The sequence below is a fragment of the Phoca vitulina genome, unplaced genomic scaffold (genome assembly GCF_004348235.1).
Source record: "Phoca vitulina isolate PV1807 unplaced genomic scaffold, GSC_HSeal_1.0 scaffold45, whole genome shotgun sequence".
Classification (NCBI taxonomy): Eukaryota; Metazoa; Chordata; class Mammalia; order Carnivora; family Phocidae; genus Phoca; species Phoca vitulina.
The window spans coordinates 13,540,866-13,554,321 of record NW_022589748.1 but is presented as its reverse complement, the minus strand read 5'-3'; the positions used below and the strand labels follow the sequence as shown (position 1 = coordinate 13,554,321).

At 51.7% G+C, this 13,456-nt stretch overlaps 1 protein-coding gene across 1 annotated transcript; it reads left to right on the top strand.

Moving 5' to 3' along the window:
- Window positions 1-5,584: 5,584 nt before the first annotated feature.
- On the top strand, window positions 5,585-12,029 carry AQP8 (aquaporin 8). The gene is made up of 6 exons (XM_032430690.1): window positions 5,585-5,596; window positions 5,729-5,982; window positions 6,978-7,104; window positions 8,989-9,203; window positions 10,646-10,780; window positions 11,981-12,029. The coding sequence occupies exons 1-6, from the start codon at window positions 5,585-5,587 to the stop codon at window positions 12,027-12,029; spliced, it is 792 nt and encodes a 263-aa protein (XP_032286581.1).
- Window positions 12,030-13,456: the final 1,427 nt, after the last annotated feature.

Genomic DNA, 13,456 nt, shown 5'->3' with positions numbered 1-13,456 from the left:
GATTTTGAGAGAGAGAAAGTCACAGCTTCAGAAGAGGCTGAGAGGTTCTGCTCTTAAGTTTCTATGACTGTCCATCTCAGTATCAGCCTGAATTATGAAACATCTGCATTACAAATAGTGGCCGGTTTCAGGAAGAAATTATTAAGTTGAAAGCCTAGTTTGGCCAGGATTTTGGGAGGGAGTGTATCAGCTGGAAATATTCTCTGCTACAAGTGATATGAAACTCAACTCCCAGTTCCTGAAACAGGACATACATTGTTTATTTCAGAGGCTCCCAAATTTTCTTGGTTCACGCCGTTCCTGGGCCAAAAGGAAGACCTAATAGTCCTATTTATTAAATAAATAGTTAGGTCCAAAAAACATCATATTTATGTCTGAACAACTTAGTAGCCATTTGAAAAAAAAATAATACACATATATTGAAAGGAAAACCATTTTACTTCTATTTTTATTTCATTCTCAAATGACTATAAATAACTCAGTTGAACTGAGTTCTTAAATAACTTCCATTCTTAAATGCTACAGGTGGGATGTGGGTACCTCTGGGCACTGCACAATTTCCCAGACCTTGAAATTGGACTGGACACTACCACCTACCTTTCCTCTTCCACATTGATTTTTATGTGGTACTTAACTTTTTACTATGGCAACCCCCATAAAACCAGCTTTGCAAAGACATGAGGTTATTGGAAGGACTGTAGGGCTATTTAATATTACGACTTTGAACAACCTTGAGCTAGTCATTCACATGGTGTCTGACAGATACTGAGCATCACTGTATTTCCCTTGAAATTTTATAATACCCTGTAGTCCCTCTGTGAGTTCAGTGCGGCTCTCTGGGGTGCCCTGGTACACAATCTGGGAAGTGCAGGTTTATTTAACAAGAAAGCCTGAATGAAGTAGTTGATCTTGGACTTACTCTGGGGGCTTGGTGGTATCATCAAAGATCCACCCTTCTGGTAAGTTGTACCTCATGGTCTTAAGATAGCTGCCATGCAGCCAGCATCATATCCTTGCACCACAATGCAGCTATCAGAGTGAGAAAGGAAGGAAGGGCAGTGCGACGGGATAAAACAGACCTGCTTTTATACTCCATCTGGACCTGGTGGTGGCTGGCAGACAGGTACCTACAGTTGTAGAGACATCTTGAACTAAACGGGGATCTGAACAGGGATAAAAATTAGAGGCCTCAGTCATGTCAACCAGACCCGGGTTTGGAAGACTGAAAAGTTGGCCAAGCCAAACAAGTTCTTAAGAAGACACTATCTCCCTAGCCCACCAGTTATTTTAATGGTTTGGGGAGACCAGGGCATTGTGTATGGGGACATCAGGCCAGGCAAGAAATCTTGAGTTGTAGAAACACGTTGTTTTGCCGAATGATATTCAGTTTTCCCCTGGAGAGCCGCTGGTTTTGGTGCTACTGAGACCAGCCCTGGCTCGGGCGAGGGAGGGCATGTCTCAAGGACTGACATCTAGTTGGCCCAGGGGTCAGGGAGGGTGGATGCCGGAGATTTGAGTGCGGAGTAGAAGCTGGCCCAGGGGGCAAAACAGGACTCCGAATATGGGGAACAGCATGCGCAGGGAGGGGTGCGGGCGCCTGGCTTATCTGACACATTGTTTAGGGTTCATGTGGCAGGAGATGAGTCGGGGGTTGGACTTGATGTAGGAAAGATAGGGTCCGAGGTCGACGGCCAAGAAAGAATTCCTGAGACATCTTTGGTGCAAAAAGGTGGTTTTATTAAAGCACGAGGACAGGACCCGTGGGCAGAAAGAGCTGCTGCCCCGGGGTCATGAGGAGCGGCCCATTATATACTTTCAAGTTGGGAGGGGTTTAGGGATAGTGCAAGCCTCCCAGGTATTTTGGAAACAAGTTTTCCAGGATCTTGAGGGGGCTAGCTATTGTTGGGAAAAGGTCATTTATTACTGTTTGGTAAAAACTCAGTCATGAGACCCTTCAGATGTATATCGGTGGGTCATATGCGTGGGGGATGATTACCAACGTGTATCTTGGGGGGTAGAGATAAAGGAAGTTTCCAAAGGAATTTTTGTATGTTAAAGTAGACTTACAAAATCCTGGGGGTCAGGCTAGGATTGCCTTTTGCCCCGAGCGAAGTATCAACATTGAGGCAGCAGAGCTCCTGGAGGAATGTCACTCTGCCTGTTTTAAGGACTTGTCAGTGGGCTGTAGGTTGTCAGGAAATGTAATAATTTCTCTTCTGCCTTTGTTTCCCACATCAGGACTCACAGCCTCTGTGGCTGGCTCTAGGAGTTTGGTTTTGCCCTGAAAGCCACAGCAAGGGCTGACAGATTTTGATGCAGGGAGGGATGTGATTAGGTGGACAGTCCGGGGAGCAACAACAACTGCCCTGTGGCAGAAATTTCCGGTGCTCACGAAACGCCTTTCTTTTGCCTCCTGGGCACACAGACTACATTTCCCAGACTCCTTTTTTTTTTTTTTTTTTTAAGGTTTTATTTATTTATTTGACAGAAAGAGACACGGCTAGAGAGGGAACACAAGCAGGGGGAGTGGGAGGGGGAGAAGCAGGCTTCCCGCTGAGCAGCGCGCCCGATGTGGGGCTCAATCCCAGGACCCTGGGACCATGACCTGAGCCGAAGGCAGATCCTTAACCGACTGAGCCACCCAGGCGCCCCTCCCAGACTCCTTTGTGGTCGGGCGAAGCCACAGGACTGAGTTCTAGTCAATCAAATATGGATGAAAGTGCTATTTGCCAATTTAGGCCTAGCTCATAAAAGCATCCCGAAAAACCCCCATGTCCTCTCTTTCCCCATCTGCTGGCTGGTGACTTAGATGGTGAGTCCCCAAGGTGGCAGTGGCCTGGATCCCCGAGTCACCATGTCATAAAGGGCCTGCTATGAACTATTATGTCAGCAATGAATCAATTTGTATTATGTGAAGCCATCAAAACGTTGGGTTTTTTGTTGCACGGGTTAGCCTACTCTGACGGATAGGTACTCCGACAGACCATAATAATAGGGATTATTGATGGGGCACCTGCTCTGAATTGAGCCCTGTGCTCAGTGCACTGTCTCATATTAGCTCACTTTTCCAGAAGAAAACACTGAGGCTGAGAGAGAAGCCAGCAGGCGAAGGGAGAGAAGCCTAACCCCCCCACCTGGACCAAAGTGCCCAACTGTGCCCTCCTGGTTCCCAGTATGGGAGGAACAGATTAAAATTGGGTGAAGCTAGGGTGATGAGGAGCTAGGTGATGAGGAGTTATAGCAGGCCCAGCTGGGAGTTCCTGCCTCCTGTGAAATGGGGAAGATACTAGATGATTGTAAATATTAATCGACGGAGTGCACGTGAGGTGTCCAGTGCGGGGCCTAGCCCCTGGCCGGTGTATCATGGCCATTTGATTTTTTTTTTTCAAGAGACTAAGCAAGAACTGATGGAGGCCTGGGTGAAACCAGGAGAGAAATGTTCTGGAAGCAGCTCTTGGCAGGACTGGGGCAAAGTGTGAAGAAGATGGGGGAAGCAGAAGATTGGACAGTTGTCTCGTGTTGCCATTTGCAAGGACACGGGAGGAAGGGTGTAAGAGACATCATGTACGGTGTGCAGTGGGCACAGAGGAGGGAGGGTACGGGTCTTAAGATAATCAACCCTAAACTTTCCGAAATGTGCAGATATTCAAAAGAGGGGCTGCATTCTGGAGCCTCCAGCTGAAAAGAGCTTTCAGCAAACTGTCATACCCTTGATGCATCTTCTCTGTCCTGAAACAAATACTTTTTATCTATACAACCTTGGGCAATTTCTTCAACTTCTCTGTGCCTTGATTTTGTCATCTGAAGATAGGGATAAGAAATCATAGGGTTGTTGTGAATAGATGCGGGGGGCTTAGCACAGTGTTGGATATGTAGGCATTTTCATTAAATTCTTTTATCGCTGACCTATTTCTCTATGCATCTCTATCTGTACAGAAAAACACTCAGATAATAGTTATGAGCACTGAAAGAATCTTCGCCTGCCTTATTCATTGCTACATTTCCAGTTAGCTCTTAGAACTAGTTCATGGTAGGTATTTAAATATTTGTTGAATGGACGAATAAAGAAACCCATCTCTCTCCTCTTCTTTCCTTCCTCCGACCCTCCCCCATCCTTCCCTTTGTCCTTCCCTTCCTTTCTTCCTTCTTTCCCTCCTTGCTTCCTTCCCTCTTTCTTTCCATCCATCATCCATCCATCCACCCATCCATGCATCCATGCATCCATCCATCTTAGAAAGGCGGTAGACTGCAGCGGCTTAACCCACAAGTTGTTTTTTTTCCCCCCAATTGTGGTTAAATACACACAATATAAAATTCACCATTTCAACCACTTTTAAGTGTATAGTTCAGTGTCATTAAGTACATTCATGCTGTTGTGCAACCATCCATCTGTAGAACTTTTTCATCTTCCCAAACTGAAACTCTGCATCCATTAAAAACAACTCCCCAGTCCCCTCTGCCCCGCCCCCACCCCTGTCAACCACCATCTACTTTCTATCTCTATGAATCTTACTGCTCCAGGGACCTCATGCAGTATTTGTCCTTTGTGACTTAGCCCACCAGTTTTGCAATCACAAAACCGAAGTGACCCTGGGAAACATAACTTTCCTGAATTTCCACTTCCCCGTGTATAACATGCTATAATAATAGTACCCACCTCACAGGGTTGCTGTGATGTTTAAATGAGATACTACATAGAAGGGACTTAGCCCAGTGCCTGGCAGGTAGAAGGCATGTAGAAATTGCTCAATAAATATCAATATATAAACATAAATCTGTATTCTTAATCAGTAGATGCTGGTGTTGTGTTGATCGTGTGTCTGGCACTGTTGTAAGCTCTTTGTTATATTAACTCATTCAAACCACACAACGACCCCACATCGCTAGTACTGTTACACCATCCACAGTAGAAAGGTTCCACGACCAGCTGACGGCAGAATTGGGACTGAGATCCAGGCAGCCTGTTTTCAAAGCCCACAGGCTATCCCATGGCGCATGGTGTCGCCTTGGCTGCCTCTGACCATCAGGGGACGGTCATCCATCCACACACTCAGTCCTGGATCAGCCTTTGAGGGTGACTGAGTGCAGTTGTTGAGCTACGAGGAGATGTCCAAGGGAATCCGTGGAAAAAATCACTGAAGATGAGTTTGCCATTATTCCCCACGCACGCGGTCCCAACCCACTGGAGCCCTCCTCCTACCCACATGCTGGTGGACCCTGATGGTGACCGCAGGGGGCTGGGGGTTTTGGGCCCTGCTGGGGAAGGCTTGGAGCGTTCTCCAGGTGATGCGGCTAAGCCTGTAACTTTTGCTCATTGGCAGAAAGCTCAGCAATCCTTGACCATCCCCTGCCCTGCCCAGTTGAGATAAAAAAATATGTTTCCTCTGCTGGGCCCCAGGGCCACCTCCCACCCCCGCTTTATTGCTTTCTTGGCACCCTCGGGGAGCCTCTGCAGCCCTTTAAAAGAGCCAGAGTCTGAAGCAGATCAGCAGCCCGGGTCCTGGAGATAAGAGGGTCCAGTAGCGCAGGTGCGGGTTTCCCAGCCAGCTCAGGCACGAGCAGGCTCCAGGTCACTTTGGCCCTGATGTCTGCAGAGGTGAGCCCACTGCTGCCTCTGTCTCCTGGCCATGCAAGGGGGTGCTGAGAATCGATTCAAGGCTGTGGCACTGGGGGCTTCTTTCTGGGCTCTCCTCCCACCCGTGCCCACTCTTCCTTTTTCCTACCACAGGCAGCTATGTCTATGTGTGACCCTGAATTTGGCGGTGGCAAGGCGAAGGCGCCAAGCATGGGGGGCAGGTGTCGTGGGTCCTGGTACGAGCGGTTCCTGCAGCCCTGTCTGGTGGAACTGCTGGGCTCTGCCCTCTTCATCTTCATCGGCTGCCTGTCGGTCATCGAGAACGGGACGGACATGGGGCTGCTGCAGCCAGCCTTGGCGCACGGGCTGGCCCTGGGCCTCATCATCGCCACACTGGGGAATATCAGGTGAGACGAGCTCCCAGCCATCAGTCTGGGCTAACCTGGGCAGCGGGGGGTGGGGAGCAAGGCTATCGGTGGGGACCCTGGGCACGTACTCGGGCTTCCAAGTGCACTGTAGATAGGAGTGTGCGCTGGGGAGTCAGACTGCCCGAGTTAGAATCCTGCCTCTGCAGCTTATGGGCTCTGTGGCTTTGGGTAAGTCCCTCTCCAAATCCCAAATAACAGGGGAAAAAGAGAAGTGGTTTTTTTTTTATAGTTTTTTTTCTCAAGCCCACACATATTCAATGCTAGCCAAGTGCCAGGCACTGTTCTAAGCACTTTCTACATAGGAACTCAGTGAATCCTCACAACAACCCCTGGGGGTAGTTGCTATTATTATCCCCATTTTCCCAGTGTAACCTCGAAAGGCCACGTGACTTGTCCAAGGTTGCATGGTCAGTAAGTGGCAGAGCCGGGAGGCAAGCCCCAGGCGGGCAGTATGGGAATTACGTGACAGAGAGAGCTTAGCCCGCACCAAGCGCTCGGTCGCTGTGTAGTTGACATTGGGAGGGGGTTTTACTCCAGCCTGGGGAAAAGCAGAGTTCAGCTTTCGGGAGCTCTTTTTAAGGGGAGGCCAGGATACCTCTCTCTGTCTACTAATCTGGACTTGGGGGTCTCATTCTGACTGGTGGCTGCATCTTTCAAGGGCTGGAGCTCTGAGTGAGTCTGGAAGGAGTTGAGGGATGGTCACCCACCATGTTCTTTCTCTGGGCACCGTGGGGTCTGGGTGTAGGACAGGAAGGAGGCTGCCGTCTCCTCCCCGGCTCTCCCCCACATCCCTCGCCCCACCACCTGGCACCTCCGGGAAAATGGGTGAGATCTGGTGCCTGTTTTCTACTCTGGCAAGGTCCTGGACTCACTCTGGCGCTGCAAGGCCAGGCTTGGGGGCCGGCTGGCACATTCTCTCGGGGGCCGGCCCAGACCTTGGTCTCAAGGCTTCCTTCTGCTCTTGCGGGTGACAGTGGTGGACACTTCAACCCTGCGGTGTCCCTGGCAGCCACGCTGATCGGAGGCCTCAACCTGGTGATGCTCCTTCCCTACTGGATCTCCCAGCTGTGTGGGGGGCTGATCGGGGCCGCTTTGGCCAAGGTGGGTAATCCCCATGGGGGCTGGGCGGGTGAAGTGTGGGGAGGGGAGCAGGGAGTCAGAGGCGCCCAGCTCTTTTCCCGTGGGATTTTCCTCCAGCAGGATTGGGTGCATCCTTTTCTCCCGAGAAGGGGCCCTTTGGTTTTCTCTAAACATACCCTGTTCTGTCCATGTCTGGACACAGCCCTTCCCTGGACAGACCAGGAAGCAGAATTTGGGGCTTGAAGTTTCTCTTCCTGAGACCATTTCTGGCTTTAGAATGGCTTTGGATAATGTTTCTAGTGTGTTTTCGTTCATTCATTCACTCATTCATTCATTCATTTACAAGTTCATTTACTTGTTCCTTCCTTCCTTCCTGCCTGCCTGCCTGCCTGCCTACCTACAAACTGAGAGTTACTCTCCTTGAGAAACTCCCGGACTAACTTCTCCGAGTGTTCTCCAGGTTGCCTGCCTTTAAGCGTATTTTTTTTTTTTTTTAAAGATTTTATTCATTTATTTGAGAGAGAGAATGAGAGAGAGAGCACATGAGAGGGGGGAGGGTCAGAGGGAGAAGCAGACTCCCTGCTGAGCAGGGAGCCCGATGTGGGACTCGATCCCAGGACTCCAGGATCATGACCTGAGCCGAAGGCAGTCGCTTAACCAACTGAGCCACCCAGGCGCCCCCAGGTTGCCTGCCTTTAAACGGAGTCCCTCTACCTGTGACGGGAGATAATATTCAGTTTATGTCTGGAAACTTCCCTCCCACCAGGACGGCTAGCTCCTCCTCCCCCCCACAGTTTAATACCTCCACATGTGACTGCACGGATGGACCCTTTCCTCCGTCCTTCACTTCCTTCCTCCCTCCTTCCCTTCTTTTTCTTTCTTCCCTGTTGCTGTTAAGTCTCAATCCAACCAGGGGCCCTTTAAGATGTAGGCCTTGTGGGCACATGTGTTAGGGGGCGTAGGGTGGGGGGTGAGGGGGTGCCTGTCAGCTGGCTGGGCTTTGGTCCGTAGCTCCAAGCACTGGCCCATTGCAGATTTGGTCTCGAGTCCCCGTTTGCTGTCCCCCCTGCCCTGGTCTCCCCGTGTCTGCCTCTGAGACCCCCGCTCCCCCGTGTGCAGAATGGGGGCTGGACCTTCCCGCTCTGATCCTCTGTGGAGAGCAGCTCCCAGGCCCCCCTCAGGCCGGGCCTCTTGCACACCTGGCCCACACGGTAGCAAGCAGTGCAGGGCAGAAGCTCTGGTCACGGAGCACACCCTTCCTGCGAAGCAGTTTGCACATCTTGATTCCTTAAATCTCGCCGTGACGTCCCAAGAAGCCGCAGTCAGTTCTCAGTGCCCGAGCTGGGAGCTCTGATTATCAGCGCCCCCGCTTTATGGAGGAGGAAACACAGGCACCGCGAAGTGTGTGGTTGGTCTGAGTTCAGCAGCGCTGGTGAGCAGTGGAGTCCAGATTTAGGTCCGGGGTCCAGAAGCTTGCTCTGCCGTCTTCCCCCTCCAGGTGCTGGGATGACCCCTGAGGCTCGTTACCTGGGAAGCTAAGGGCGCTTCCGCATCAGGGCTCCCTCACCCCTTCCAAGGGGCCTGACGGGGGACTGGCAGTGGGTTCATCTGGCCGTAGGTGTTTGCAAAGTTTGTTGAGTAAGGTATTTTTGTATTCCTTTTCTCAAAGAGGGTCATCTAGTTACATAAGCTTCGGGCCCACAACACCTGCAGCCACTGATCCCATTTTACAGATGAGCAAAAGGAGGCTCAGAGAAGTCCAGTGGCCCTCACTGCACCACCCAGCAAAAACTGGAGCGGACTGGACAGAACCCGTGCTGCTCTAATGGCTGGGGGCTTGCGCTTCGAGGCCCCCTCCCCTCAGCTCCTGCCCCCACGGAGAGGCTGAGCCGCTTCTCTCCACAGGCAGTGAGTCCTGAAGAGAAGTTCTGGAACGCGTCCGGGGCGGCCTTTGTGACAGTCCAGGAGCCGGGGCAGGTGGCGGGGGCGGTGGTGGCGGAGCTCATCCTGACGGCACTGCTGGCGCTGGCCGTATGCATGGGCGCCATCGACGAGAGGACGCGGGGCCCTCTGGCTCCGTTCTCCATCGGCTTTGCCGTCACCGTGGACATCCTGGCGGGGTGAGCGGTGGGCCAAGCCTTGGCCCTGGAGGAGGTCAGGTCTGCAGAGCTTACCTGAGGGTCACAGACTTGGTTGCTAACAGGGGCCACGGAGGTGATGCAGACAGAGGAAGCGGGCGGACTTTCGCAGACAACAGGGAGCGGTGGGGACTGGGGTGTCTGAGAGGCTCCACTCTTCACCTCCAGTAAGCTGTTGCTGGGAGGGAATGTGGGCCTCTGGTGACCCTTCCAACGTCACTCCAGGGAAGTCGGAAACCTGCCTTCTCATGCGAGGTTTTCCATTTTCTGTAGCGTCAGTAAGACATTTCTGTCGGCTTGTTTGTTCAGCCAGTGGGCAGCCAGGCTTTCGCCTCAGACTCACACGGAGCTGCCATACCCACCGACTCATGGAGGCTGAGCCCCTCAGGGGGCTCGGGAAGGGGTTAAGGAGACAAGGTTGGGTCAGGGATTATTTCTCCCATTCTATATATGAGGAAACTGAGCTCAGAGAGGACACAGTGGACAGTGGCAAATTAAGGGACAGACGTGGGACAAGAGCTCAAATCTCCCGGTAAAGGGGACAAGGGAGCCCCTTCCTAATGTCCACCTCTTTCCTTCCTCCTGGACACGGAACAGAGTCTAGTCTTTCCTGGCTCGGCCACGCACCCCTCCGGCATCCTTCGGTTGGGAGGCGGAGTCTGGGGAGCTGGGGGCGATGTGTGTAAAGCTGCAGCGGTGCTTTGCTGCCCCCTAGCGGCCATTGGTTCATTTGCAAGCCAATTGACTCGCCCTTTCGACTGTGGCTGCTGGGCGTGGGATCTGGTGAGACCTGCAGGACCCAGCTTGCAGGAATGGGGCAAGGATACAGACACCAGAAGTAGAGAGGTGCTCCTGGAGAACAGCCTCCACCTCCCCCCCGTAGGATACTCTGGGCCCCAAGCTTGTGGCACAACAACGGCCTCAACTGGGTTAGCTAGATGAAACACTTGTCATGAATTACATGTGAGTCACGGGTCCTAACTGCATGATCTCATTCACTCCTGATGACAGCCTATGAGGTGGGTCCTTGACCTCAACTGAAACACGGAGGGGTTCAATAAAGGCCACACATTTAGAAATAGCCAGGCTGGGTTTTGAATCCAGGTCAGCTTGACTCCAAAATTCACGTAGCTGATGACTGCGTTTTCAACGTTGCAAGAACCTAGATCCATCTTCTCCGCCTGTGATTACTGAACACTCTCTGCTGGCCATTCTTCTAGAAGGGTGTGGAGGGTGACAGACAAGCTTTCACTTCCTGGTGCTAATAAGCCTCTTCCCCTGTGTCTTCTTTGGGATCCCCCTAGAGCCCCACGATATGAGGGCTTCAAGAGGGCTTCTGGGTGGTGGCCTAGTTGGGGAAATGAACTTGACGTGAATGGGGGTCTGGCTGGGATCCTGGTGACCATGTGGCTGGGTGTTTGCAGGGGTGCCGTGTCTGGAGCCTGCATGAATCCCGCCCGGGCATTTGGACCTGCCGTGGTGGCCAATCACTGGGACTTCCACTGGATCTACTGGCTGGGCCCGCTCCTGGCCAGCCTGCTTGTGGGAGTGCTCATCAGGTAGGAGTGTGACCCCAGGTCACTGGCCTCTCTGATCGGCCCCTGGTGATGGTTCCCAGAGTGCCCAAGGCTAACATCTCACTTGGGGTTGAAGAAGGGAAAAGGGAGGCTTCTTCAGAGGCAAAGATTATGGCTCTGTGACCTTGGTTGTAAGGGACAGAAATCCATCTCAACACAGTTTATGTCACAAGGGGGAATTTACTGGCTCACATTAAGTGAAAAGTTCACGGGTAGCACTGGCTTTTGGTGGGTGCTCAAGCAATGTCTTTAGGCCTTGGTGTTTCCCATGGGTTCTGCTCTCCTCTGAGCAGGCCTCATGTTCTGAGAGGCTCTCCAGGAGAGGCTGAGATGCTCACCAGGAACTCTAGGCTTATATCCCAGCAGCTTAAAATCTCCAGAGGAACTAGAACAAGGGCTCTAGCAAAAGTCCGGGGTCTGATGTTCACTGGTTTGGATTGGCCCAGCTTGGGTCATGTCCACCTCTGAATCCATCACTGGAGCCGTGGGGGTCAGGCATGCTTATTGGCTGTGTCTGGGGTCGGGGCAAGGTCAGCCTTCCCTGCACAACCATGTGTACCAATGGTGGGGGAGGAGTGGTTCCTCACAGGGGTGTCGTACAACTCCAGGGGGCCCCATCCACAGAGAAAACCGTGTACATGGTGCCCCCGCGAGCATGCCTGCTAGCACGTGCCATTCACATGAACTACAGTGTAACCAGTGCTCCCTGGCATCGTGCGGTATTAGCAGAAGGATCATATCTACATGACTCCTTCTTCCTGAACTCTCGTCTTCTGAGCCTCCAAGGTCTGTAGGGTCCTGTCTTTTCTGCTTCTGGTCATATGGGGATTAGGGTCTGGATCTGGTACAAGTTGGACCTTCCTCCCACAGTCTGGGAGAGCACTGTCGCCGGGCTGGCCTGGTGTGAAGTGTCTGCCATCATTGCTCATCCACAGTCCTGGCTTAGCCTGATAATTCTCTGTCTGTTGCTTTGGGAATGGCAGAGATGAGCATCTTCAGGGAAAGAGTTGGAACACAAACAGGAAGGAGTTTCCCCCTTTCCCCAAGGGGATTTGACTATTGAGGCTGGAAAGGCTCAGGAAAGCATCTCTCTGGAAAATTCTGGGCCTGGAGACCTTCGGAGAAGGGCTGGGTCTCTCCCCTCAGAGGCTTGGAGACCTCACGGGGCCATCTTTTCTGTAGGCTCTTCATTGGAGATGGGAAAACCCGCCTAATACTAAAGGGATGGTGACACCGAGCTGGAGGCTTTCCTGCGGCGCAGGTGGCTTCTGAGGACCCACCTGGGTTACAGACAGGCCACCTCCTGCATTTCCTGCTGGGGCAGAGGCCCAGAGCAGCCGCCCACCCGCTTCCCCCGCACGGGCACCTGGCCTCCCAGATGACACACCGCTGCCAAGTTCTGAGGATGCTCTAGGTTCTCCAAATTTCTTCGTGCTCATCAGAGACCTCAGCCTGGGGAGCGCATTGCCAACCCTGCCTGGCCCGGCACCACACAACAGAGGGGTTTTTCTTGACCGGGAAGCTCCCAGGAGCAGAAGAGCAGTTGGAAGAGGTGGCTGTTTACATATGAGTTCATTTCCCCCACCCACTTTCTTTCTTCTTCTTCTGGCCCCAGACTCCTCTGTTACAGAAGGGCCTGCTGGGCTCTGTTTCCTTGCTTCCTGAGCTGCCAATCTAGCTTTGCAATAAATAGTCCAGTATTTCCTTTGGCGTGGACTTGCTTTTTGCTTCAGAAATGAGCACTGCGGGGGAGGAAGCAAAAGTCCAGGTTGGGCCTTAACGGCCTAGAGTCTAGTTAGCTGGGCCCTGGCTTAGAGTCCAGTGCCAAGGTAGGTACTCGGATGCAGGCCACCTCAGAGCCCATCTCCCACTCAGCCAGACCCATCTTGGACCTCTGCCAGGAGCTCAGAGTCCATCTCTGATCACAGTCTGCAGGGTCCTGCTGAAAAGCCCAACACAGAGTCCAGGGTCTGGGGTAGTGCCCAGTACTACCTAGGATATGGGCCAGCCCACTCAGGGCACTCCGCTGGGGTGAGGGTGGGGATGGGGGCAGGCCAGAGGGGCAAGGATCTCCCGAGGAAATTGATAACGTGGCATAACATGGGTCTGGAGAGACAGTGGTCTTTGGATGCAAGATACAAATATCACAAATAAGGAAGGATTTTTCAATCCTTGCTTAAAGAGGAAAATGCTCACTAGAGAAAATCACCAGTATGTTTCAAGGCTGCCTGGTGAGAAAGAGGACATGCTACATGCCCAAACAGCCACACCAACTTTTGGAGGAAAGGAATAAATAATAATAACCATAATAAACCTAAAAAAAAAAGAAGAAAAATACAAAGGGAGGAAATATGAAAAAAAAACAACAGAAAGAAGCAAATTAGAACATTTACAAAGAGTGGAAAGTGTTAAAATTTACTGTTTCATTTGGCTAAGTAAGTAATGAAATAAGGTTTTGGTAAATCTAGTAAATAACAAAATAGTTATATATACATACACGCGTGCACACACATATACACGCATGTATGCACTCATATGCACATGTGTATACACACATACATATACATGCGTGCACCCACACACACGTGTACAGCTAACGCGGATTTGTTATGTGCTTGGCACTATGCAGACTGCTTTATATGCATTATCTCATTTACT

Excerpts from the sequence above, each read along its gene's own strand:
- AQP8 (XM_032430690.1), top strand. Across the intron at positions 7,105-8,988 it reads TCGGGGCCGCTTTGGCCAAG|GCAGTGAGTCCTGAAGAGAA; the intron begins GTGGGTAATCCC and ends TTCTCTCCACAG. Across the intron at positions 10,781-11,980 it reads CTTGTGGGAGTGCTCATCAG|GCTCTTCATTGGAGATGGGA; the intron begins GTAGGAGTGTGA and ends TCTTTTCTGTAG.